Source organism: Symphalangus syndactylus, chromosome 21 (assembly GCF_028878055.3).
Source record: "Symphalangus syndactylus isolate Jambi chromosome 21, NHGRI_mSymSyn1-v2.1_pri, whole genome shotgun sequence".
Taxonomy (NCBI): domain Eukaryota; kingdom Metazoa; phylum Chordata; class Mammalia; order Primates; family Hylobatidae; genus Symphalangus; species Symphalangus syndactylus.
This window is the reverse complement of record NC_072443.2, coordinates 5,661,739-5,688,834: the sequence shown is the minus strand read 5'-3', so window position 1 is coordinate 5,688,834 and position 27,096 is coordinate 5,661,739. Positions and strand designations below refer to the sequence as shown.

The 27,096-nt window shown below is 36.3% G+C and overlaps 1 protein-coding gene and 1 pseudogene across 11 annotated transcripts in view; one reads left to right on the top strand and one right to left on the bottom strand.

Annotated features, from left to right (window-relative positions):
- ZNF654 (zinc finger protein 654) overlaps window positions 1-27,096 on the top strand; it is a 90,989-nt gene that overhangs the window by 25,041 nt on the left and 38,852 nt on the right. For 6 of the 11 annotated variants that reach the window (XM_055260363.2, XM_055260362.2, XM_063630518.1 and 3 more), the window contains one exon: window positions 1,763-1,908. The exons of the other annotated variants lie outside the window; for them this stretch is intronic. In XM_055260363.2, the coding sequence (XP_055116338.1) occupies window positions 1,763-1,908 (146 nt within the window). The remainder of the gene's footprint in view (window positions 1-1,762; window positions 1,909-27,096) is intronic. 11 annotated transcript variants of the gene reach the window in all.
- LOC129471594 (chromobox protein homolog 5-like) lies at window positions 10,882-11,604 on the bottom strand (annotated as a pseudogene).

Sequence of the window (27,096 nt, the reverse complement as noted above, 5' to 3'; positions counted from 1 at the left end):
AGTAGTAGTTTTTACTTTCCAGCTAGTGAGAACTACAAGAGCCAGACGAGATACAAGTTCAGAGACAATCTCCTTTAGCTTTCTTTTGTATCTGTATGTGTTCTCAGAAACATTAGAAAGATGTATGAGTACCTGGTACTGCCATTTGGAATTGTCAAGAACTGTGAAGAGTTAGATTTTATCCAAGTTTGCCTGCCACAGTTTTACAGGTGCTGGCAAAGACACGAAACTCTTGAGTCAGAGATAATGGACTTCATTAATCATGGCACAGCAAGCAGCATGAGTTTCGTGTTTATGATGATGCCCCTTGCTACCTCAAGTCTCATACAGTTGACATGGTAGCCCAAGTGGATGCTACACTCAGTAGGTTTTCATCACAGTTGAGGAACCTCAAGTTTAAGGAACCCTAATCTTTTATAATGGTCTACAAGCATATCTGCCTGACCTTTGCCCTAGAGGGAGACAATATCTTTATTATACTGGCTATAAACAGGTTCTCTGCTCTGGAGGGAGACATCCTCTCTGTTTTTCGAGGCTGCTTCCTGTAAATACCTTTGAAAAGATAAAGTCGGCTAGGACTTTTTGAAAAATTGTAGAAATGTGAGAGACCCATGGAAAATTGTCTCCCAGTAGGAAGTGACTCGTGTGAAAAGTCTTTTGGGCTCTGAGTGTTCTTGGCTTTTGTATTCTAGTTTTGTTAGCTTATGTATCAGGAGTCAGCAAACTTTTTTCTGTAAAAGGACAGACATTAAATATTTAAGGCTTTGTAAGCCATATTCTTTCTGTCACAACTACTGAACTCAGTTGTTGTAGCAGGAAAGCAGCCACAGACAATACATAAATGGATGAACCTGGTTGTGTTCCAATAAAACCTTATTTTTAGATACTGAAATTTGAATTTCATGTAATTTTCACATATCACAAAGTGATTTTTTTCCAACCACTTAAAAATGTAAAATCACTTTTACCTCGTGGATGTACAAAAACAAGTGGCAGGCCAAATCAGGCCTGCAGGCAGTAGTTTTAGATGATGGATTTTGTTAATATAATATATTGTTTTAATACAGCATTCTTGCAACACAGCAATTGATGTTTCTAAAATGTTTTCTCATAAATTACCCCAGTTTGGCTTCAGAGAGCATTGTCATCTCCATTTTATGGTAAGGAAACTAATGCATTGAGAAGGAAGATGACCTGTTGACCTACCCAGATTCATAAAACTAGTTAAGTGACAGAGCCAAGACTGACTGTATTCTGGGCTGTTTTCCCCATAAATATGTACAGGTTAAATATTCATAATCAGAGTATCATGTCATATATCTTTTGTTGTCAGAATATTCATTTATTGCCAGAATGCTTAGAGCCTTATAAATAATAATGATAATAATAATGCATGATCGTTTCTAATTTTCTTTATTACTATATTCTACTCTCTAGCTATTTTAATATTGAATAATTGTTATTTTCACAAAAGCTGGATATGGGAGGTAAAGGGCATTAGTTAACAAAATTTGGTAAAACATTGGCAGTTGAATAGTACAGACATTCATACACTATATTTTCCATCTTTTCAAAGATAATAATTGATTTTATTTTAAGATATAGATCGTCAAAATAAACAGTATAGAAGATCCCTCCCTCCAGTTACCTATGTTCATGCTGAACTAATATTTTAATTTATCCAATAACTTTTATGCAAATTTTTAAACTCGATATGTTGAGAACATTTTCTATAGTAATGTCTGGATTGCTTCCCTGTCAGGTGGTTGAAGATTATGCTGGAAGATGGCAGGTCCCTTTGCCACAGCTTCAGGTTCTTCAGACTGCCCTTTGTTGTTTTACAACAGCCAGTGCATCATTCCCAGATGAATGTGAGCACGTACAATATGTTTTGAGTAGCCTTGCTGTGTAAGTACTTTTTACTTCTTATAAATGCATTATTTTTCTTGATGTGTTTGAGAATTTGTTTTTCATAATTTCTTCTGAAGAAGAAACCTTTCTTAAAGTATTCCCTCAAAAATAAATGTTTATTTTTTCACTTAAGTATTCAGGTTTAATTTTGAACATGTAACCATAATTTTACTTTAAGTTTTAATAGTTAAATGGAATTTTGATATACAGATTCTTCTAGTTACTACAAGCACTTTACTTTCCTTTTTAATTCTCCAGATTGCCTTGGGAAGCTCTAATGGTAAGTCCCAGAATACAGCAGTTTAGGCTATGATAGTTAGCAGAGAGACCTTAAATCGGGTCAGAAAGAGGTTAGGACAATCCTGTTTGTTTGTTTTGTTCTTTTTGTTGCCCAGGCTGGAGTGCAGTGGCGCTGTCTCGGCTCACTGCAAGCTCTGCCTCCTGGGTTCACGCCATTCTCCTGCCTCACCCTGCTGGGTAGCTGGGATTACAGGCGCCCACCACCATGCCCGGCTAATTCGTTGTATTTTTAGTAGAGACAGGGTTTCACCGTGTTAGCCAGGATGGTCTCGATCTCCTGACCTCGTGATCTGCCTACCTTGGCGCCTCCCAAAGTGCTGGGATTACAGGCTTGAGCCAATGCGCCCGGCCCATTGTTTTGTTTTTTTGAGACAGAGTCTCTCTGTCACCCAGGCTGGAGTGCAGTGGTGTGATCTTGGTTCACTGCAGCCTCTACTTCCCAGGTTCAAGTGATTCTCATGCCTCAGCCCCAGAGTACTTGGGACCACAGGTGTGCACCACCATGCCCAGATAATTTTTGTATTTTTAGTAGAGACGGGGTTTCACCATGTTGGCCAGGCTGGTCTTGAACTCCTGACAGGTGATCTGCCCACCTTGGCCTTCCAAAGTGCTGGGATTACAGGCATGAGCCACCACTCCTGTCTGAAAATCCTAGTTTTTAAAAAATGCTTATAGAGAACTTCAAATTAAAGATGAAAAGCTGAACATTTGTGATTATGCCTTCTGCCCTCCTAAGAACCCACTAAAATTATAGTAAAGAAGTAAAAGAGAGAAGAGAATGAAAATAAATAGAGAAAGATTATCAGTGAATGAACGATTTCTACAGTTTTCTGGGGGACAGAAAGCAGATAGAGGAATGGTCATTGCAATACAGCAGAGCAAGTCACAGCTTCATCTGTTATTTATTTATACCTCAAATTGTACTCACACCACAACAGTGGCTTATAAAAACACTTATCATTACAAAATTGCAATAGAAAGTATCAGAGTATGTCTCATAGGATAAGTATTATTATGTGAAACATTTATTTTGGGGAGAGTGCAGATAAAGAAATTAATTACAATTTTTTTATTTAGTTCAATCACCAGGCCTTACGGTCAGGTTGGGGTGGGGAAACAGCATTACAGGTTGAGTATCCCTAATCTGATAATCCAAAATCTGACATCTGAAATGCTCCAAGATTCGAAACTCTTTGAGTGCTAACATGATACTCGAAGGAAATGCTCATTGGAACATTACAGATTTCAGATTTCTGGATTAGGGATGCTCAATCAGTAAGTATAAATACAAATACTACAAAATCCAAAACCTGAAACACTTCTAATTCTGAGCATTTCAGATAAGGGACAACCTATACTACTTTTTTATTTCCTCTATATAAATTAAATAACCTTGGAGCAATGACCTTTGCATTCTGGCATTTACAGATTCCTCATTGAGACTACTAGCTAATTACTTAATTACGCTAAAGAAAAATTCATCAGCCAAGAAACTCCAGACTCATGCTCATAGGGCTCCCAATTATTTACATATGGGCTGGTTTTTTCATATTAACGGATATCTAAGAATCATCAGATATTTAAAAATGTCTTCAATATGAAAAAATGCAATGAAAAAGTGAAACATAATTTTGAAAGAAACAGTGTTAATGTTGAAAATAAAAATGAAATACAAAATCTATAATTAGCATTTTTAGAGAGAATTGAGAAGTTACGTACAACATTAAAAACATCAATATCATGCTGTGTGAAAGGAATAATGAGATGTGAAAAATGAATTTGAAATTAAGAAAATATGATGGTTAAAATTTAAAGTTCTGTAGGAAGGTTGGAAGATGTAAAGCTGTAGAAGGAATCCAGAATGTAAAACAAAACCAAAGAGAAATTTAAATGTGTGCGTGTACACTGTGCCTCTTTAAAAATTGATTTGTATATATTTAAAATTGTAGGAGGGAAGGACAGTTTAGAATATATTATTTAGATTTGTAAGAGTGAGGCAGTTTAAAAAAAAAAAAAACCTGTATTTATTTATTTATTTATGGATGGAGTCTGGCTCTGTGGCCCAGGCTGGAGTACAGTGGCATGATCTCAGCTCATTCCAACCTCCATCTCCTGGGTTCAAGCAATTCTCCTGCCTCAGCCTCCCGAGTAACTAGGATTACAGGCACCTGCCACCAGGCCTGGCTAATTTTTGTATTTTTAGTAGAGACAGGATTTCACCATGTTGGCCAGGCTGGTCTCGGACTCCTGACCTCAGATGATCCGCCCACCTCAGGCTCCCAAAGTGCTGGGATTACAGGCGTGAGCCACCACGCCTGACCTAAAAAAAACTGTATTAAAAAAATTATATTTATTTTGTGATGCCAGAAGGAATATGTGAATGTATTTGTATTTGAACTTTTTGATTATACCTGACAAATCTTACTCAAGCTTAAGTATTTAAAAAAAAAAAAAAGAAAAAAAAAAAAAGGCCGGGTGTGGTGGCTCACGCCTGTAATCCCAGCACTTTGGGAGGCCGAGGTGGGTGGATCACAAGGTCAAGAGATCGAGACCATCCTGGCCAACATGGTGAAAGCCTGTCTCTACTGAAAATACAAAAAATTAGCCGGGTGTGGTGGCAAGCACCTGTAATCCCAGCTACTTGGGAGGCTGAGGCAGGAGAATCACTGGAACCCAGGAGGCAGAGAGGTTGCAGTGAGCCAAGATCACACCATTGCACTCCAGCCTGGGCAAAAAGAGCAAAACTCTGTTTCAAAAAAAAAAAAAAAAAGGCAGAGTGTTTTATTAGATAACTAAGCCATAGAAAAGCAAGAACTGGGACTAGTTTCAGGATTTTCTGAATCTAGAGAATAAACAGTTGCTAGATGAGCTAATATCATCTAGAAACTGTTTCTTTCCATCTTTCCTCTTAGGGCTTTATTCTTTCAGGGCTGTTGACAGTTCTAGGATTAAGCTCAGTTTATTAATTAACCAAGGAGGAAGAAACCCCTTCTGCCTACTTCAGATCCCCAAAATCTTGAGATCTTGAGAAGAACTCTGGTCAGACCTGAGTTATGTTCCTACTGCTTAGATTAATCACTGTGTTGAGAATGTCATAAGATTTTGGGCTAGTCCATGGCTAGGGAAAAGGAGAATAAGTCATGCGCTGCATAAAGATGTTTCATATGAGATGGTGGTACCATGAGATTATAATGGAGCTGAAAAATTCCTATTGCCTAGTGAAGTCATAGCCACCATAATGTGGTGCAACACATTATTCGTGCTTGTGGTGATGCTGGTGTAAACAAACCTATGGCTCTGCCAGTTATATAAAAGTATAGCACATAGAATTATACATATAGTACATAATACTTGACAATGATAATATTATTGATTTATGTATATGCTGTACTTTTTATTGTTATTTTAGAGTGTACCCCTTCTACCTATTAAAAAAAGGTTAACTGTAAAACAGCCACAGGCAAGTTCTTCTGAAGGCATTCCAGAAAAAGACATTGTTATCATACAAGATAACAGCTTCATGCGTGTTATTGCCCCTAAAGAACTTCCACTGTGACAAGATTTGGAGGTGAAATAAAATTATATTGATGACCCTGATCCTATGTAGAGCTAGCCTGATCAGTATGTGACTTAGTTTTCAACAACAACAACAAAAATGTAAAATACAAAAACGAAAAAATTTTTAAAAATGGAAAAAATTTAAAGAATAAGGATATAAAGAGAAAATATTTTTATACAGCTGTACAAACGTGTTTGTGTTTTGAGCTAAATGTTGCAAAATAGTCAAAAAGTTAAAAATAAAAAGTTTATAAAGGTTATAATAAGGTTAATTGATTAAAGAAAAATTTTTTTATAAGTGTGGTATAGCCTACATATACAGTGTTTATATTTCTACATTAGTATGTAGTCATGTCATAGGTCTTTACATTCATTCACCATTCACTCACTGACACACCTATAACGACGCCATTCTTGCAAGCTCCATTCATGGTAAGTGCCCTATACACATAACAGCTTTTATCTTTTACACCAGGGGTGTCCAATCTTTTGGCTTCCGTGGCCACACTGGAAGAATAAGGATTGTCTTGGCCCATACATAAAATACAGTAACAATGACGACAGCTGATAAGCTAAGAAAAAAAAATTGCAAGAAGATTACGTAATGTTTTAAGAAAGTTTACGAATTTGTGTTGGGCCTCATTCAAAGCCATCCTGGGCTGCATGCGGGCTGCAGGTTGGACAAGCTTGTTTTATACTGTATTTTTACTTACTTTTCTGTGTTTAGATACACAAATACTATTGCTACAGTTGCCTATGGTATTCAGTACAGTAACATGCTATACAGGTTTGTAGCCCAGGTGTGTAGTAGACTATAGTCTACTACCATTTAGCTTTGTGTATGTACATTCAGTGATATTCACACAAGGACAAAATCACTTAATGATGCATTTCTCAGAACATATCCCCGTCGTTAAGCAACATATGACTGTACTATGTTGGCTGCCCCATCAGAACCATAGAAGTGTTGGAGAGAGAAGCAATTTCCTTAAAGAATTGGCTATGTAGACAAAAATAATAAAAAATAATAATAACACTACAAGGAAAATGTTTACATTATTTTGCAGATAACCAAAACTGTTTCAGTTATTCTCTACTGATTTTTGAGGAAAATAAGTATTAAAATAAATTATTCGTAAGCAAGAAGTATTACTGTTTCAGTGCCTATTGGAATTTTTTCCCTCTTTCATCTATATAATCTTTGTTAACTTTAGTGTTATGTGAAAATTCTTATATAACTTTCAAAGTTCTTTGGTTTAAAATGTCATTTATTGACTTCTCTTGCATTGCCTGCTAGCTGATATGGTTTGGCTGTGTCCCCACCCAAATCTCATCTTGAATTGTAGCTTCCATAATCTCCATGTGTCATGGAAGGGACCCAATGGGAGGTAATTGAATCATGGGGTCGGGTTTTTCCTGTGCTGTTCTCATGATAGTGAATAAGTCTCATGAGATCTGATGGTTTTATAAAGGGCAGTTCCCCTGCACACACTCTCTTGCCTGCCACCATGTAAGACATGCCTTTGTTCCTCCTTCACCTTCTGCTGTGATTGTGAGGCCTCCTCAGCCATGTAGAACTGTGAGTCCATTAAACCTCTTTTTATTCATAAGTGACCCAGTCTCAGGTATTTCTTCATAGCAATATGAAAATGGACTAATACACTAGCTTTTCTACTACTGCCCATGTAAAAAATAACATGTTAAGCAGAAGCAAATCTTATCTAAGATGTTCAATGTAAGGCAAAAGAAATATGTTATCTTGATGACTTACTAAGTAGTAAGATTTCTTAGAAGGAAAACTTTTTGCATTATTTGTATTTACTTTACAGAGAAGTTAATTATATTTTCCATACCAGCAGAAAAATGGAGAAATAGCAACATGTTGGTTCTACTAAAAGAGTAGTAAATCTACAGTAGTATGTTATTTTATTTAAATATTTAATCAAAAAATTTTTCTAACAATTACTGCATAATTATTTGGTCATTTATTCTGTAAAGCTCTGCTTGCTTCTAGGGATAAAATAGAATATAAGATAGATACATTCTCGTTCTCAAAGATGTTACAGAGCTAAGAGATATTATATTAAACAAGCAGTTATACTTTTATATAATCGTAGTTAGGAGAGAATTACAGGGTGCAGTGAGAGGGCATAACAGGGACTTGACCTGTCTTGGAGGTCAGTAAAAATGTGCTGGGTGAGCTAACTTGCTGTACTCTGAAGGAATGACAGGAATGACTTAGATGAAGGAGCGGAAGAGCCTCTTAGGGATGGCAAACAGAATGTTTAAGGCACCTGAATATTAACAGATTTCAATATATTTATTATCTGTTTTTATAGTTCTTTTGATTTATATCATGACTTTAAATTTTTTATTTGCTTGACATGAAGTTTATTAAATAATGTTATAAAATAATTTAAGGAGATTATGTCTTTTATATATGTATAACATTTACAAATAAAATATGTTATATGGAAAAATTGTAAGTTACTATATTCTCTGGCAGTATTGTCTGGTATATATGTCCACCTTAATAAAAGCCTTTATCTACTTTGTAATTATACATATGTATTGATCTGCCTTCTATCAGCTGGGAGACTTGAAAAATTAGAGTTTTGCTAGTGTTGTCTACAGGGAAGGAAAGTGGATTCTGCTTTTATTTATACCTGAGTGTTATTTCAGATGTTACAGAAATAAAAAGTCATGTAGTGAATTGTCTTAAATCAGCTAATTATAATTCTGTCTAACTTTACCTGGGTTGACTGTCCTTCTAAGACATATTTTCTAAAGAAACAGAGATTTTGCTTGTGCATATGGACCTCAAATTCATTCTTTGTAGATAAGAAAACCGAAGCCTGAGAAGTTGGGGGACTTTTGCAGATTGAGTTAATTAAGTTCTTACTGGTTTTTTCCTCTTGCCTTGTTTTAGATTGGTTAAATACTGATTCCTAAGTTAAGTTTCACAGGTGGAACAAAGCCAAACACCCTGGAACTAAGTGGACTTTCAGGCAGAAAACATAGACTTTATAAGTTTTACATAAAAGAAAAGCAAATTGTAATGCTGCCTTCACAGCCTCCTTTCACCCAACAGAAAGTAAATGTTCATAGATTTCAGCATTCCAGGTAGAGGTGAGTTATGGGACAGCAGGTATTTGCCTGACGGCTACTAGGTCCACAGGAATCACTGGAGGAGGAACTAGTTCAGCTAGTAGTATTTGGTGTGTGCACTGGCAAAGACTAAAAGGTGTATTGGCAAGCTGTCTAAGAGAAAAGACCAAAGGGTCTTGTCTTCATGGAGCTAAGTGGGTATAATCAGTCTCTTATTTTGAGTGGCTAGATCTTCTTGGACTAGTCTACACATGTAATGTTAGATCACTGATCCTTTCTGATTATGTTGCTAAATTGTACTGTATTTCAAACAGCATTTATGCCTAGCCTAACTTCAGTCTCTATAATCAAGTTTTACTTGATTGCATTTATAATTTAAGTCTAGGCTTTCAACTAATTTAGGAAATGACTTGAAAAATAAAGGAAGAAAGGCTAATTATAAAGGTACATTTGTTTTTTGCGGGGGCTGGGCTCCACAAAAGGTGTTTGTCTTGTAGGTCCCAATGAATATTGCCCATCTCCACAGCATCTAGCACTCTTACTACTTCCTGACTCTTTATACTGACGAACACTTATTCAACACCTTAACCAATTTTGTATCTATTGTCTTTACTAATCATTTATGACATGTGAACTTAGTCATTTTAGAGAAAAATCTAGGCCATCTAGCCTTCTATTTCTTTGTCTTCTCTCTCTGAGGAAGAGATAATATGCTTTTTTTTTGAGGCAGTTGGTGGTCTTAATTCTTTTCTCTTACTAAACTTCATGAGATGGTTTTGTTCTTCCCTATTACACTAGAATATTTTGTTTATAAGATTTGTTGTAGCTAAAGTAAATATTAAAAAACTCTTAGTGCATTTGTTTGTATTGGCCATCGTTAGAAACTTAGTATTGCATTTGGTCTTAGTTGTGACTAGCATCTTTTCTGGTAATTTTGGTCTTTATTGCTCCTTTTATTGATTTTGGAGTAAAGTGGTTGGGACTATAGTTGTTTTATGAGCAAAGAGATAGATTACTAATTGGTGTATTTGTGTTGGTAGGGATGGAAAGTGATCAGGGGAAAAGAAATACCCTGTTCCCACCCACATTAGTATTTATGTCAGAATCTAGAGGGCTGTACATGTGTAGTTTTGGAAAATGGTATTTATTGTTTTTCTATTCTAAAGGAAGGAAAGCTTGATAGTTCTCTTGGTCAGTGTGGATATACAAAAATTAGAGCAAAAAAGCAGTTGACTACAAGCTACTATTAGGAAGATCTTTATTCTTTAAAAGTTATTCTTTAAAAGATGTATATAGTCATTATGAATGGTGTAAGTACATTTGAATTTTTTTATTTTGAATGGCTTAATCTTGTGCTAAGTCAGATCATTAAAAAACTACAGATCTGAACTTTTTTTTTTAACTTCCTTCCCACTAATATTTTTGGTTTATAGAACTAGACTACAATATTATACTGGCAGCTTTTACTGTGGAATGAAGAAAAAAGAAAAAAAAATTACATGAAATGCTTCTGTAATTATAAAATTGACAAAATTTTGCTCACTGCTTCTTACAAAGAAAACTTACGAGAAATTATCCCAGGATTAAGGCACTGGAAGAATTTCTTCCAAGTTTGCTGTATAAGAAGCAATGAACAGAATTATAGAATTCAAAATATTTAAGCAAATCATATATTTTTAGTAATTTATTGGTTGAAGCTTATTAGCTATAGTTTTCTTAAGCTATGGTATCTTGAAAAGGTTTTCCCTTTTAATTTTGGAATTGAGATAAGAAACAGTTTGCTCCTTGTTTTGTAGGGAATAATTTTCAATGAATTCACTTTTGTTTCCTTTTTAATTTTTTCCCCCTATGAATAGGACTATCAGTTATGTTAAAGAGAACCAATACCATCTTTTCTCCTGTGGAGCACAGTGATAAGCATATTTTTTCAAGGATATGTTTAGGATATAAAGGGGTGGGCAGAAAGGAAGAGACAGGATTGTGAATGTATTATGTACTAAGAGAAGTGACAGGGATCACCCCCTTTTAGCCCTTTGCTGTTTTTTCCTCTTTGGTTTCTGCATCCTCAAGGTATGCATGCAACATCAGTCTCTCTTCATAAAATGCTGTCATAATTTGTAGACATTTCACATTAGCTGCTTTTGCAAGAACCAGGTCTGCTTCAACTGTCTTTCCATTTCATTAAAAACATAAATCGCCACAGGAATCTGTTGCCCCAATGATCTTTTCTGGTTCTAGTCTTATCTTGAAGCCCCGAGCAATGTCATCGCTCTGTTCTCTTTTTTGGACTTGATACTGTCAGCACAGTTTGAGAAACTGGATTTCCTTGCTACTTTCTGACTTCTCCCCAGGCTTGTTATTTTAACCCTCCTTCATCATCTTAAACTTTTTCGTAAACTAACAAATGAGCTAAAGGCAATCCAAGTTTTTCTTAGATTCCCAAGTATTGTGCTCCTCAGAAAAGCCTTTCCACTTCAGTAGATACTCCACTTGCCCTTTAACCACATGCCTGTCTAGCACCTTCTCCACAGTGTACTCCTCTTCATTCTCTAGTGAACTGTCAGCTGTGTGCTTGGTTTTCTTTCCCATGTTGCACTGTTCTACCTGAAGGACTAAAGCCACTGCATCCCAGATATCCCCAGTTTGTTCTTTCCCTCTGGGCTATCAGTAGTGGACTCCCCTCCCGGGTCTAGGGCTTGGCAGACTGACCTTCATTTTCTTTTTGATTAAGATCTATTTCAGTCAAGATTCAATTAGGTAAATGTAAACCAGCCTAGATAATTCAGTAGAAGGAACTTATTCGTAGAATCACTTTTAAAGGTGTTAGATGATCTGAGAGAATAGACAGGAGATGCTGAACCTGAACATTGGCAATTGTGGCAAGTTGCTGTTAGCGCTAGAAATGGAGGGACAAAGGAAAAAGAAAGTATTACTAGAGCCCACAGAGAGGAGATGGTTGATGAGAGGAAGCAGCACTGATGTGTGTGAGAGGGTACCTCTGAAGAGATATAACTACTGGTATAGAGGATCCTGAAGCAGAGGGATAAGGGGAGAAAGACCCTCGTTTCTCCTTCCTCCTGCCTTCTGATTTCTGCCATTGACTCCCTTTAGCCAAAATTAACCAGAACCCATAGACCTTTGTTTTGAAAGACATTTCCACTGATTATTGAATTTTAGATTGGCAGTTTTTTTCTTCCCATACTTTAAAGAAGTCCATCCAGTGTCTTCTGGCCACATTTTCTTCTGATGAAAAATCTGCTTTTTATCTGGTTCCATGTATATAATGTACCCTTTTAGGGGCTTGCTTTTAAGATTTCATCTTTATCACTTTTAATTTTTGAGTAGGTAATACATGTTCATGGTTCAAAATTCAAAAATATGGAGTATACAGTGAGATACCCTTGCCATTTACATTTGCCTGTCCCCTAGTTTCCTAGTTTCCGTAGCTGTAGCCATCCAGTGTACTTATTTTCATGAGTTTTCCTTTCAGATATATAATGCATATATAAGAAAAAAACTCATATTCTCACTATAGACAAATGCTAGTATACTATACACACTGTTTTGTATCTCTGTTTTTCACTTAGATGTCTTTCCCCATCAGCATAGAAAGAACACTGGTCATCACATTGGCTGTAGAGTATTTCACTCTTATGTGTATATCAAAATGTAATTAACCAGCCCCTTACTAATGGATAGTTGTTGTTTCAATCTTTTGCTGTTATCAACAACCCTTTAATGAATTACCATGTATGACCGGAATATGTACAAGGGTATTTGTATATCTTAGATGTATCCTAGGAGTAGAGTTAATTGCTAAATCAAAGAGTATAATTTATCACTTATACATTTATACAAAGAATGTAATTTTTCATTTTGGTAGATGCTGCCAAATTTCCTCTGTAAAGGTTGAATCAATTTATATTCTTGCCAGCAATGTAACAGAGAACCAGTTTTCTCACACCTTTGTCAACAGTGTTTTTTTTTTTTTAATCATGGGAGACTTTAACACCCCACTGTCAATATTAGACACATCAATGAGACAGAAGGTTAACAAGGATATCTGGGACTTGAACTCAGCTCTGCACCAAGCAGGCCTAACAGACATCTACAGAACTCTCCACCCCAAATCGACAGAATATACATTCTTCTCAATACCACATCACACTTATTCCAAAATTGACCACATAATTGCAAGTAAAACACTCCTCAGCAAATGTAAAACAACAGAAATCACCACATACTGTCTCTCAGACAACAGTGCAATCAAATTAGAACTCAGGATTAAGAAACTCACTCAAGGCCAGGTGCGGTGGCTCACGCTTGTAATCCCAGCACTTTGGGAGGCCGAGGCGGGCAGATCACGAGGTCAGGAGATCGAGACCATCCTGGCTAACACATGGTGAAACCCCGTCTCTACTAAAAATACAAAAAATTAGCCGGGCGTGGTGGCGGGCGCCTGTAGTCCCAGCTACTCGGAGAGGCTGAGGCAGGAGAATGGCGTGAACCCGGGAGGCGGAGCTTGCAGTGAGCCGAGATTGCGCGAGACTCCGTCTCAAAAAAAAAAAAAAAAAGAAACTCATTCAAAACCGCTCAACTACATGGGAACTGAACAACCTGCTCCTGAATGACTACTGGGTACATAACGAAATGAAGGCAGAAATAAACATGTTCTTTGAAACCAATGAGAACAGAGACACAACATACCAGAATATCTGGGACACATTTAAAGCAGTATGTAGAGGGAAATTTATAGCACTAAATGCCCATAAGAGAAAGCAGGGAAGATCTAAAATTGACACCCTAACATCACAATTAAAAGAACTAGAGAAGCAAGAGCAAACACGTTCAAAAGCTAGCAGAAGGCAAGAAATAAGATCAGAGCAGAACTGAAGGAGATAGAGACATAAAAAACCCTTCAAAAAAATCAATGAATCCAGGAGCTGGGTTTTTGAAACGATCAACAAAATTGACAGACCGCTAGCAAGACTAATTAAGAAGAAAAGAGAGAAGAATCAAATAGACACAATAAAAAATGATAAAGGGGATATCACCACCGATCCCACAAAAATACACACTACCATCAGAGAACACTATAAACACCTCTACACAAATAAACTAGAAAATCTAGAAGAAATGGATAAATTCCTTGACACATACACCCTCCCAAGACTAAACCAGGAAGAAGTTGAATCCCTGAATAGATCAATAACAGGCCCTGAAATTGAGGCAATAATTAATAGCTTACCAACCAAAAAGGGTCCAGGACCAGACGGATTCACAGCCGAATTCTACCAGAGGTACAAAGAGGAGCTGGTATCATTCGTTCTGAAACTATTCCAATCAACAGAAAAAGAGGGAATCCTCCCTAACTCTTTTTATGAGGCGAGCATCATCCTGATATCAAAGCCTGGCAGAGATAAAACAAAAAACGAGAATTTTAGACCAATATCCTTGATGAACATTGATGCAAAAATCCTCAATAAAATACTGGCAAACTGAATCCAGCAGCACATCGAAAAGCTTATCCACCATGATCAAGTGGGCTTCATCCCTGGGATGCAAGGCTGGTTCAACATACAAAAATCAATAAACGTAATCCAGTATATAACAACAGAACCAAAGACAGAAACCACATGGTTATCGCAATAGATGCAGAAAAGGCCTTTGACAAAATTCAACAACCCTTCATGCTAAAACTCTCAATAAATTAGGTATTGATGGGACGTATCTCAAAATAATAAGAGCTATCTATGACAAACCCACAGCCAGTATCATGCTGAATGGGCAAAAACTGGAAGCATTCCCTTTGAAAACTGGCATAAGCAGGGATGCCCTCTGTCACTACTCCTATTCATCATAGTGTTGGAAGTTCTGGCCAGGGCATTCAGGGAAGAGAAAGAAATAAAGGGTATTCAGTTAGGAAAAGAGGAAGTCAAATTGTCCCTGTTTGCAGATGAGATGATTGCATATTTAGAAAACCCCATCGTCTCAGCCCAAAATCTCTTTAAGCTGATAAGCAACTTAAGCAAAGTCTCAGGATACAAAATCAATGTGCAAAAATCACAAGCATTCCTCTACACCAATAACAGACAGCCAAATCATGAGTGAACTCCCATTCACAATTGCTACAAAGAGAATAAAATACCTAGGAATCCAACTTACAAGGGATGTGAAGGACCTCTTCAAGCAAAACTGCAAACCACTGCTCAAGAAAAGAGGACACAAACATATGGAAGAATATTCCATGCTCATGGATAGGAAGAATGAATATCGTGAAAATGGCCATACTGCCCAAGGTAATTTATAGATTCAATGCCATCCCCATCAAGCTACCAATGACTTTCTTCACAGAATTGGAAAAAACTACTTTAAAGTTCATATGGAACCAAAAAAGAGCCCGCATTGCCAAGACAATCCTAAGCCAAAGAACAAAGTTGGAGGCATCATGCTACCTGACTTCAAACTATACTACAAGGCTACAGTAACCAAAACAGCATGGTACTGTTACCAAAACAGAGATACAGACCAGTGGAACAGGACAGAGCCCTCAGAAATAATACCACACATCTAAAACCATCTGATTTTGACAATCCTGACAAAAACAGGAAATGGGGAAAGGATTCCCTATTAAATGGTGCCGGGAAAACTGGCTAGCCATATGTAGAAAGCTGAAAATGGGTCCCTTCCTTACACCTTATTCAAAAATTAATTCAAGATGGATTAAAGACTTAAATGTTAGACCTAAAACCATAAAAACCCTAGAAGAAAACCTAGGCAATACCATTCAGGACATAGGCATGGGCAAGGACTTCACGACTAAAACACCAAAGGCAATGGCAACAAAAGCCAAAATTGACAGATAGGTTCTAATTAAACTAAAGAGCTTCTGCACAGCAAAAGAAACTACCGTCAGAGTGAACAGGCAACCTGCAGAATAGGAGAAAATTTTTACAATCTACCCATCTGACAAAGGGCTAATATCTAGAATCTACAGAGAACTTAAACAAATTTACAAAAAAAATCAAACAACCCCATCAGAAAGTGGGTGCAGGATATGAACAGACACTTCTCAAAAGAAGACATTTATGCAGCCAACAGACATGAAAAAATGCTCATCATCGCTGGCTGTCAGTGAAATGCAAATCAAAACCACAATGAGATACCATCTCACACCAGTTAGAATGACAGTCATTAAAAAGTCAGGAAACAACAGGTGCTGGAGAGGATGTGGAGAAATAGGAACACTTTTACACTGTCGGTGGCACTGTAAACTAGTTCAACCATTGTGGAAGACAGTGTGGCGATTCCTCAAGGATCTAGAACTAGAAATACCATTTGACCCAGCCATCCCATTACTGGGTATAAACCCAAAGGATTATAAATCATGCAGCCATAAAGACACATGGACACGTATGTTTATTGCAGCACTATTCACAATAGCAAAAACTTGGAACCAACCCAAATGTCCATCAGTGATAGACTGGATTAAGAAATTGTGGCACATATACCCCATGGAATACTATGCAGCCATAAAAAGGATGAGTTCGTGTCCGTTGTAGGGACATGGATGGAGCTGGAAACCATCATTCTGAGCAAACCATCAGAAGGACAAAAAAACCAAACAAACACCACATGTTCTCACTTATAGGTGGGAATTGAACAATGAGAACACTTGGACACAGGGTGGGGAACATCACACACTGGGGCCTGTCGTGGGGTGGGGGAAGGGGGGAGGGATAGCATTAGGAGATACACCTAATGTAAATGACAAGTTAATGTGTGCAGACACCAACATGGCACATGTATACATATGTAACAAACCTGCACGTTGTGCACATGAACCCTAGAACTTAAAGTATAATAAAGGAAAACTTTATCATGACAATTTTCAAGTATACTTGAAAGTAAAAGTAGTAGAAGCAACTATCACCTAATTTCAACAGTTATCAGTATATTGTCAGTCTTGTTTCAGCTATATTTCCCCACTCCTTACCCATTGCTAGTTATCTTTTTTTATGTAAAGCTTTATTAAAAAGTATAAATTCCATATAATTCACCCGTTGTCAGTTTATAATTCAGTGATTTTTTGGTAAGTTTTATAGAGTTGTGCAACCATTACCACAGTCCAGTTTTTCATTTTCATTACCCCAGAAAGCTCCCTCATGCTCATTTGCATTCAGTCCCCAGTGCCTACCCAGCTCAAGGCAAATACTGCTCTGCTTTCTATCTCTATAGATTTGCTATTTCTAGACATTTCATATGAATGATATCATAGAATATGTATTATTTTGGATACTTTCACTTAGAGCAAGTGAAAATATTTTAAAATAGTCTTGCGAAATAGTCATGTAAAATAGTTTTTTAAATGACTTTTTCTTTATTTTATCTTATTATTATACTTTAAGTTTTAGGGTACATGTGCACAATGTGCAGGTTTGTTACATATGTATACATGTGCCATGTTGGTGTGCTGCACCCATTAACTCATCATTTAGCATTAGGTGTATCTCCTAATACTGTCCCTCCCCCCTCCCCCCACCCGACAACAGTCCCCAGAGTGTGATGTTCCCCTTCCTGTGTGTGTCCATGTGTTCTCATTGTTCAGTTCCCACCTATGAGTGAGAACATGTGGTGTTTGGTTTTTTGTCCTTGTGATAGTTTGCTCAGAATGATGGTTTCCAGTTTCATCCATGTCCCTACAAAGGACATGAACTCATCATTTTTTATGGCTGCATAGTATTCTATGGTGTATATGTGCCACATTTTCTTAATCCAGTCTATCATTGTTGGACATTTGGGTTGGTTCCAAGTCTTTGCTAATGTGAATAGTGCCGCAATAAACATACATGTGCATGTGTCTTTATAGCAGCATGGTTTATAATCCTTTGGGTATATACCCAGTAATGGGATGGCTGGGTCAAATGGTATTTCTAGTTCTAGATCCCTGAGGAATCGCCACACTGACTTCCACAATGGTTGAACTAGTTTACAGTCCCACCGACAGTGTAAAAGTGTTCCTATTTCTCCACATCCTCTCCAGCACCTGTTGTTTCCTGACTTTTTAATGATTGTCATTGTAACTGGTGTGAGGTGGTATCTCATTGTGGTTTTGATTTGCATTTCTCTGATGGCCAGTGATGATGAGCATTTTTTCCTTTTTTTTTTTTTGGCTGCACAAATATCTTCTTTTGAGAAGTGTCTGTTCATATCCTTCGTCCACTTTTTGATGGGGTTGTTTGTTTTTTTCTTGTAAATTTGTTTAAGTTCATTGTAGATTCTGGATATTAGCCCTTTGTCAGATGACTATTTTTCACTTAGAATAATGTTCTTGAGGTTTACCTATGTTATAGCATTTATCAGTAGCTCATTTCTTTTTGTGCTTCATAGATTTCAGTATATGGATATATTACATTTTATTTATGCATTCAGCAATTGATGGCTATTCAGATTATTTCCAGTTTTGGGCTATGAACATTTCTGTATGTGTCTTTTGTGGCCACATCTTTTCATTTCTCTTAGGTAGATACCTAGGCATAGAATTGTTAGATGTATGATTAGTTTATGTTTAGCATTTTGTAAAACTGCTACTCTATAACTAAAGTGACTGTACGATTAAAATTCTAACCAATTTCCTGTGGGGGTAGCAGTTTCTTTACATCTTCACTAATACTTTTTATCTTTTTCATAATAACCATTTTAATGGTTATACAGTAGTATCTCATTTTGGTTTTAATTTGCATTTCCTCAGTCCTGTCGTTGGTAAGCATCTTTTTGTGTGCTTTGCTATTTTATATTTTCTTTGGCAAAATCTATCAAATTTTTTTGCCCATTTTTAAATTGTATTGTCATCTTACTGCGTTCTAAGAATTTTTTATGTATTCTGGATATACACTCTTTATCAGATATGTGATTTGTGATTTATCTCATGCTATATCTTGTCTTTTCATTTTCTCATTGGTGTCTTTTGAAGTTTATTGCTGGTTTTAAGAAATTTGGTTGTAATGTGTTTTGTGTAGTTTTCTTCATGTTTCTTGATTTTAAGCTTCTTGGATCTGTGGGCTTACAATTTTTGTCAACTTTTGAAAATGTCCTCAAAAAACTTTTTTTAGTAACCACTATTGTGTTTTCTTCAGGGATGCTACCTGAAGGGGAACAACAGCTGTCCTGCAGCTCATTAATAGCTCTGGTCATTTTTTGTCTTTCTCTTTTATTTTAAATAGTTTTCTATTGGTATACCTTTGTTTTCCCATTATACTATGATCTTCTATAATGTCAAATTTGCTGTTAATCCCATACAATGTATTTTTCATTTCAGACATTATATTTTTTATGTGCAAAAGCTTGATGAAGGTCTTTTGTGTCTTCCATTTCTTTACTTAACATGGTTAATCTTTTCTCTATCACTGGGATTCACAAACTATCGCCCATGGGCCAAATCCTAAAATAGTATCTGGCAATTCAGTCTCTACTGTAAACCCAATATAATAGTGCAAGAATTTTAAGCCAGTGGTGCACTGAAGGTCATGATACCAACAACAAAATCCATATTCAGTTTAACTTCTGACTGGTTTTACTCATATGCTCCACAGTAAAGCCCTAGCAGAAGAAAAGACATGCCTCTTTCTAGGCATAAATGCTGTTTACCTCAACCTCTACTGTCTTTTTTTTTTTTTTTTTTTTTTTAATAATTTCAACTTTTAGTTTAGATTCTGGGAGTATGTGTGCCAGTTTGTTGCATGGGTATGTTGCTGAGGTTTGGGATATGAATGATCCCACAACCCAGGTGGTAAGCATAGTAACCACTAGTTAGTTTTTAAATCCTACCCTCTGCCCCACTAGTAGTCTCCGGTGTCTGTTGTGCCATCTTTATGTCCATGAGTATGAAATGTTTAGCTCCCACTTATAAGTGAGAACATGTGTTATTTGGTTTTCTGTTCATGCGTTAATTCACTTAGGATAATGGCCTTATATAATGAAGCCCAGCTTTCAAAAACCAGAAATTACAGACCCATTTTTTTTTTTTTTTTGAAAGAGACCCACTATTAAGAGATAAAGCAATCAGTAGAACCAGATCCAGATATAAAGGCTATAGTGGAAAAGAGAGATAATACGTTTGAGCAGATTGGAAATTTCGGCACAGAGACGGAAACGTTAAGATTCAAATGGAAATCTGGAAATACACACAGTAACAGATGAAGAATGGCTAAGACCTTCAGATTCCTTAGACTTAATGCGGCTAAAGAAAGAATGAATGAACCTTGAATGTAGATTCATAGAAATACCCAAACTAAAAGGCAAGGAGAAACAGAACAGAGTGTCTAAGAATTTAGGAAAATCTAAACTATATAACATGTCTACTGGGATCTCAGAAGATAAAATGAGGCAGAATAAATATTGTCAAAATAATGGCCATGAATTTTCTTAAAATAATGAAAAGGATCCAGCTACAGAAACTAGAACACAAGTAGGTGAAAGTAACAAGAGAAAAAAAATGACATTACCCAAAGAAGAATGAAGATAATGTGTAGCGGACATCTCTTCAGAAATTGCAAGCTAAAACACAATGAAGTGACAACTTTAAAGTGATGACAGAAGGAGATGTATTAACTTTTTTTTTTTTTTTTTTTTGAGATGGAGTCTTGCTCTGTCTCCCAGGGTAGAGTGCATTGGCGCCATCTTGGCTCACTGCAACCTCTGCCTCTCGGGTTCAAGCAATTCTCCTGCCTGTCTCCCAAGTAGCTGGGATTATAGGTTCCCGCCCCTATGCCTGGCTAATTTTTATATTTTTAGTAGAGATGGGGTTTTGTCATGTTGGCCAGGCTGGTCTCGAACTCCTGACCTTAGGCAATCCACTGCTTCGGCCTCTGCTGGGATTATAGGCATGAGCCACCACACCTGGCCAAACTTTCAGTTTGAGAAAATATATTTCTAAAGCAAAAGAGAGAGATGTATCTAATCAAAAACTGAGGTAATTCATTTCTGGCAGGCCTGAACTACAGAAAAATGTTAAAGGGAGTTCCATAAGCAGCATAAGATGCTAGAAGAAATTTGGATGTATCTAAGGAAATAGAGCTGAAAATAGTAAATAAAAACTGAAGATAAATATCAAATTAAATTTTTCTTATTTTTAAACACTGTAAAACATAACTGATGGTCTAAAGCAGGGGTTCACAAAACAGTTTTTAAAAGGGCTAGATATTTTAGACTCATGGACCGTAGTGTCTCTGTAACTACTCAACTTTGCTCTTGTAGCAAGAAAGCAGCCATAAACACTACATAAATGAATGGATAGGGTTGTGTTTCAACACAATTTTTATACAAACTGGCAGGCAGCCTATGGGCCATATATTCCAGATGCCAGGAATAAAGCAAAAATTGTAGTGAAATATTATTGGTTTGTAGCATATTTAAAACCAAATGAATGACAAAAATAGTACATAGGTTATTATATCTAAAGCACCATAATATTATTTGAGATTAGGCTGGGATTTTTAAAGACATGTATATTTGTAAACTCTAGAGTAACCGCTAAAAACAGGTGAATGTGTTAAGCCAAAGTGGACAATAAATGGAATCTTAAAATTGCTCAATCCTAAAGAAGGAGGAAGAAGAGGTCAAACAGAACAATGAATAGACAGAACAAAGAAAACTATTAAGATGATGGGGTTTAATCTAAGCATATTAAAAATCACATAAAATTTATCCAGGCACGGTGGCTTACGCCTGTAATCCCAGCACTTTCCAAAGTGGGCAGATTACTTCAGGCCAGAAGTTTGAGACCAGCCTGGCCAACATAGTGAAACCCTGTCTCTACTAAAAATACCAAAAATTAGTCAGGTGTGGTGGCACGTGCCTGTAATCGCAGCTACTCAGGAGACTAAGGCACAAGAATTGCTTGAACCCAGGAGGTGGAGGTAGCAGTGAGCTGAGTTGCGCCACTGCACTCCAGCCTGAGCAAGAGAGCAAGACTCCATCTCAGAAAACAAACATAAATTACATAAAATTCAAATGGTCTATGCCTATTAAAGACAGGAATTTGGTTGATAGAAAAGCAAGGTCCAACTAACAAATAACATATCCATGCCTCCATGCCCTTTTTTAGATAAACAGATACATACATTTTTCCACCCTGCTTTTTTTACTTAGTATTATATCTTGGAGATCATTCCACAGTGATACAGACTATTCCAAATTCATTTTTTACAATTTATAGTATTCTGTGAATTCTATGAATTCGGTTGTGTTGATGTAGCATAGTCAGTCAATTTGTCCTCTACTGGTATGTGTTTGAGTTGTTTCCATTCTTTTCCTGTTATAAATAGTGCTATGATTTCAAAATCATAGTATCCTTTTGGATAACTCTTTTTGAATTTTTGCCAGATTTTGGGGGTAGGTTCCTAGAATCTGGGTCAAAGGATGAACACATTGTAATGTTGCTAAATATGCCCAGTGTTCCTTCCATAGAGCTTGTGCCATTTTGCATTCCTACCCACAAAATCTGGCCTTGTATACCTCTGACTTCATCACAATTCATTCTGTCAATAGTCTGATTTTTTTTTGACTAAACTAATAAATGAGAAATGGCATCTTGGTATATTTTTAATTTGTATTTTTCTTATTGTGACTGAAGTCTGAATATCTTTTTTTCATATCATTTGGTATGTTTTATCCCCCCAAAACTCATGTTGCAATTTAATTGGTTAATTGGAATTGTAACAGTATTAAGAGATGGGACCTTTGAGAGGTGATTAGGCCATGAGGGCCTGCCCTCACAAGTGGGATTAATGCTGTTATAAAAGGGTGAATTTGGCCCCTTTTTGCCACTTGGCCCTTCTACCTTCTGCCATGTAATGATCTAGCCTTCCTCTTCTCCAGAGGATGTGGCATTCACCGTGCCATCTTCTCAGAAGAGAAGGGCCTCACCAGACACCAAACCTGTTGGCACTGTGACAAGCTGCCAGAACTGGAAGCCAAATAAGTTTCTCTTCATTAAAAATTACTCAGTCTCAGGTACTCTGTTACAGCTGCACAATGGACTAAGATGTTCTTGAAGCCCATCTGTGTTTGATTTTCCATGAGTTGTCTGATGATATGTCAATCCTACTTTCTATAAATTAGTTGGACTTTTTCTTCTCATTATTGTTATAGGGATGTTAAGCCCTTCCTGTGGTGTAAGTTGAAAATGTATATTTTTTTCATTTGTCTTTTTGTTTTTTTGGAAGACAGAGCCTCACTCTGTCGCCCAGGCTGGATTGCAGTGGTGTGATCTCGGCTCACTGCAGCCTCTACCTCCTGGGTTCAAGCAATTCTCCTGCCTCAGCCGTAGGAGTAGCTGAGATTATACATGTGTGCAGCCACCCCCAGCTAATTGTTTGTATTTTTTGTAGAGACAAGGTTTCGCCATGTTGGCCAGGCTGGTCTCAAACTCCTGACCTCAGTTGATCCACCCGCCTCGGCCACCCAGTGCTGGAACAGGCGTGAGCCACTGGCCTCGGTCCTTTTTTTCATTTATCTTTTGCTTTGCATGTGGTGTTAATTTGTTTAATGCTTTTTTAAGCCATGTAGATTTTTAAAATGTAATTAAAATATATTAATGTTCCCCTATTGCTTCTGAGTTTCTTATCATAGTTAAACATTTCTCAGTAACCAAGTTATATGAGGATTTTTTTTCTGATATTTGTACTGTATAATTTTTAACATTTGGCTGTCCAGTATGAAGAAGTGAATTTTTCCCTGATTTGAGATGCTGTTTTTATCATATACTAAATTTTCACATACTATTGTGGTCTCTTTTTGGATTTTCTATTGTTTCATTAGCCTATTTGTTCGTGTGCCAACACAATGTTGATTTAATTATAGAGGCTTTACAAAATGTAATACTGGCTAGTCCCTTTTCATTTCTCTTCTTTCATGTTTCCCAGATACGCAATTTTGTAATGAAATTGTCTACCCCCAGAAAAACTTGAAGATACTTTTACTGTATTTAAATGTGTAAATTAGTTAAGGGGAATTTAGCTCTTATTGAGGTATACACTTTATATACTTTATCTTCCTCCAGTAAAATGACATTGGAACACTAACGCTGAATGAATGCTTATATGTTATTGATGTCATGTGTTTTTGCTCTATTTTTAAAGCCTAGATGAGATTATTTTTATTAGTACTTCAGATTGTCAAAATTTGTTAGCCTGTATATTTACTGATTTGCATGTTAGACCTTTCTTTCCAATTTAATTTCCCATGTTTTTGTGAACAGTCTATATCTTTCTCTGTTTATCCACTGCTCTTTATTGGTATTTTATAGTTTATTATGATTAGCTAGATGTATAATTATTTTATTTATCTCTATTGGCATTTTCTGGTCTCTCCTGAATCTATGGATTTGGATTTTTCATCAGTTGTGAAAAATTCTTGTCCAGTTAATGTCTTTGCCACATTTCTTATTTCCCTTTTAGAACTGTGATTAAACATGTCTACTCCACCTCTGTGTTCCTTAACTCTTGCTTCTTGTGTTTTCCATTTCTTTGTCTTTCTGTAGGTACTCTGGATAATTTTTTCAGTGTACTGATTTTTTCTTCAGGTGTATCTAATCGTCAATAAAATCTGCCTGTTGACTTTTAATTTCAGTGACTTTATTATTTCTGGAAGCATTTTGACTACTGATAATTTTATCTTGTTCTTTATATTTTTAATGTCATCATTTCTTAAACTATATAATACCCATATTTTATATTCTGTATGATTTTAATAAAGTCTCTGTGACTAACGTTCTTTTGGCCTTGTTCATAGTGCTGTGTTTCCTTGTATGTTGTGGTTTTTATTGTTCTTATCATTATTATTTTTGTTTATATTGTGAGGTTGTATTTTCTAGAATAAATTTATTTGTGGTAATTGAAGCCTGGATTGAAAGAATTTGCAGTTGTTTTTGTCAGGTGCCTGGAGATATTACTAGCTTGGGACCAATATTAGCTCAATTCTTGGCTTGAGAATTTTTTGACCATGTAGGTATATGAATTCGGGTCACGACCTACGTGAGAAGATTTTCAAAGTAGTTTTTTTTTTTTTTTTTTTTCCTTTTTCTACTTAGCTCCAAGTTCACACTGGCAGTTTTCCTTCCAGTCTAGAAATGTGGGGAAGAATATACTGGTGTAGCTATTTGAATTTTTAGTCAAGGCAAGCTATTTTATCTAGCATTTTAATTGTTTACAGAGGGAGGATCATTAAAGGTACCTAGTGACTCATACTATGGAAAATACAATGTACAGTTTCTTTAGTTTTGTCCGTACAGTAGTCTCCCCTCATCTGTGGATTCACTTTCTGCGGTTTGTTACCCATAGTCAACCATGGTCCAAAAATATTAAATAGAATATTCCAGAAATAATACATTTTAAAATTGCAGGCCATTCTGAGTAGCATGATGAAATCTCACACCATCCCAACTAGGATGTGAATTATCCCTTTGTTCAGTGTATCTACACTGTATATGCTACCTGCCCATTAGTCATTTCGTAGCCCTCTAGGTTATCAGATCAACTATCATGAGTATCACAGTGCTTGTGTTCAAGTAACCCCTATTTTACTTAATAATGGCCCCAAAGCCAAGAGTAGTGATGCCGGTAATTCATATATGCCAAAGAGAAGCTGTAAAGTGCTTCAATTGAAAAGATGAAAGTTCTCAACTTCAGAAAAAAAAAAATTTGCATGCTCAGGTTGCTAAAATCTCACAGTGAACAAATTTCCTATCTCTGACATTGTGAGGGACAAAGAAATTCATGCTAGTTTTACTGTCACACCTCAAACTGCAAAATTTAAAGCCACACGGTGCATGTTAAGATGCTTAGTTAAGATGGAAAAGGCGTTACATTTGTGAGTGGGAGATATGAACAGAAACATATTCAAATTGATGAAAATTGGGTTAGGTACTATCCGTGGTTTCAAGCATCCAGTGGGAGGGAAGGGGTCTGGTAATGTATCCCCTGTGGATAAGTGGGCACTAGTGTGTGTGTGTGTGTGTGTGTGTGTGTGTGTGTATGAACAAAACTGTTAACTTTTTCCTCCCTCAGTAAGATGTTACTGAAGAAAATATTTTGAAGATTAAGTGCATTAGAATAGTTGAGTATGTCAACGTTACCCACAATCAAATGCTCTTTGTTACTATTAAGTAGGACTGAATAGAAATTTCTGTAAGATACCAAACCTTCAGTTAGTATATATAGAAAAAGTTCTTAAAAGTTGAGTGTTTTAAATAAAATGTGGGTAAAGGTTTATTATATTATTGTGTGACTCACATAGAGTAGACCTAATTTTCCTTTACTTAAATTGGTAAGTGGATTTCTTTTATTTGGACAATTAAGTATCATATTTAGTGGAATTTTCCTGTGGTAGATAAATGCACAAATCTTTCTTGTATTTTAGTGTAAAAATTACTAATATGCTACAGAAATCCAAAAAAGAATAAGGGTTAGCAGAAGTCTAAGAGTTTGTTTATAAGTAGACCTGCACAGTTTAAATCTGGGTTATTCAAGGGGGAACTGTAAATCATTTTGTTTGGGAATATCCTGGATAATTATTTCAATTTAGGTAAATAAATTGTACATAAAATTTGGACTAAAATTTTTTATAAATGTATAAACTGAACATATCCAAAAAAGAATAATAATTCTAGTTATCACTATCAAACACTATGTCTGTCTGTGTGTTTTAGGGAAGTCTGGTACCTTATTACCATTTGTAATACAGTCATGTGCCACAGAATGATGTTTTAAAGGTCAATGACCACATATACAACAGTGGTCCCATAAGATTATAATACCGTACTTTTACTGTACCTTTTCTGTGTTTAGATACACAAATACTTACCATTGTGTTACAGCTGCATGTAACATTCAGTATACAAACATGCTGAACAAGTTTGTAGCCGTAGAGCAATAGGCTATATACCATTTAGCTTAGACGTATAGTAGGCTACACCAGCTAGGTTTGTATAAGCACACTCTGATGTCTGCACAATGACACAATTGCCTAAGGATGCATTTCTCTAATGTATCCCCTTCAGTAAGTGAAAGGCAAATAAGTATGATTATGTATCATAGATTTTTTAAAATTCAAAACACATATCATTTAGTATGTATTTGTCCTACTACAAATTATGTTTGTCTGTATATACAGTTGACCCTTGAACAATGCAGGGGTTGGAGTGCTGACCACCGTCCCCCA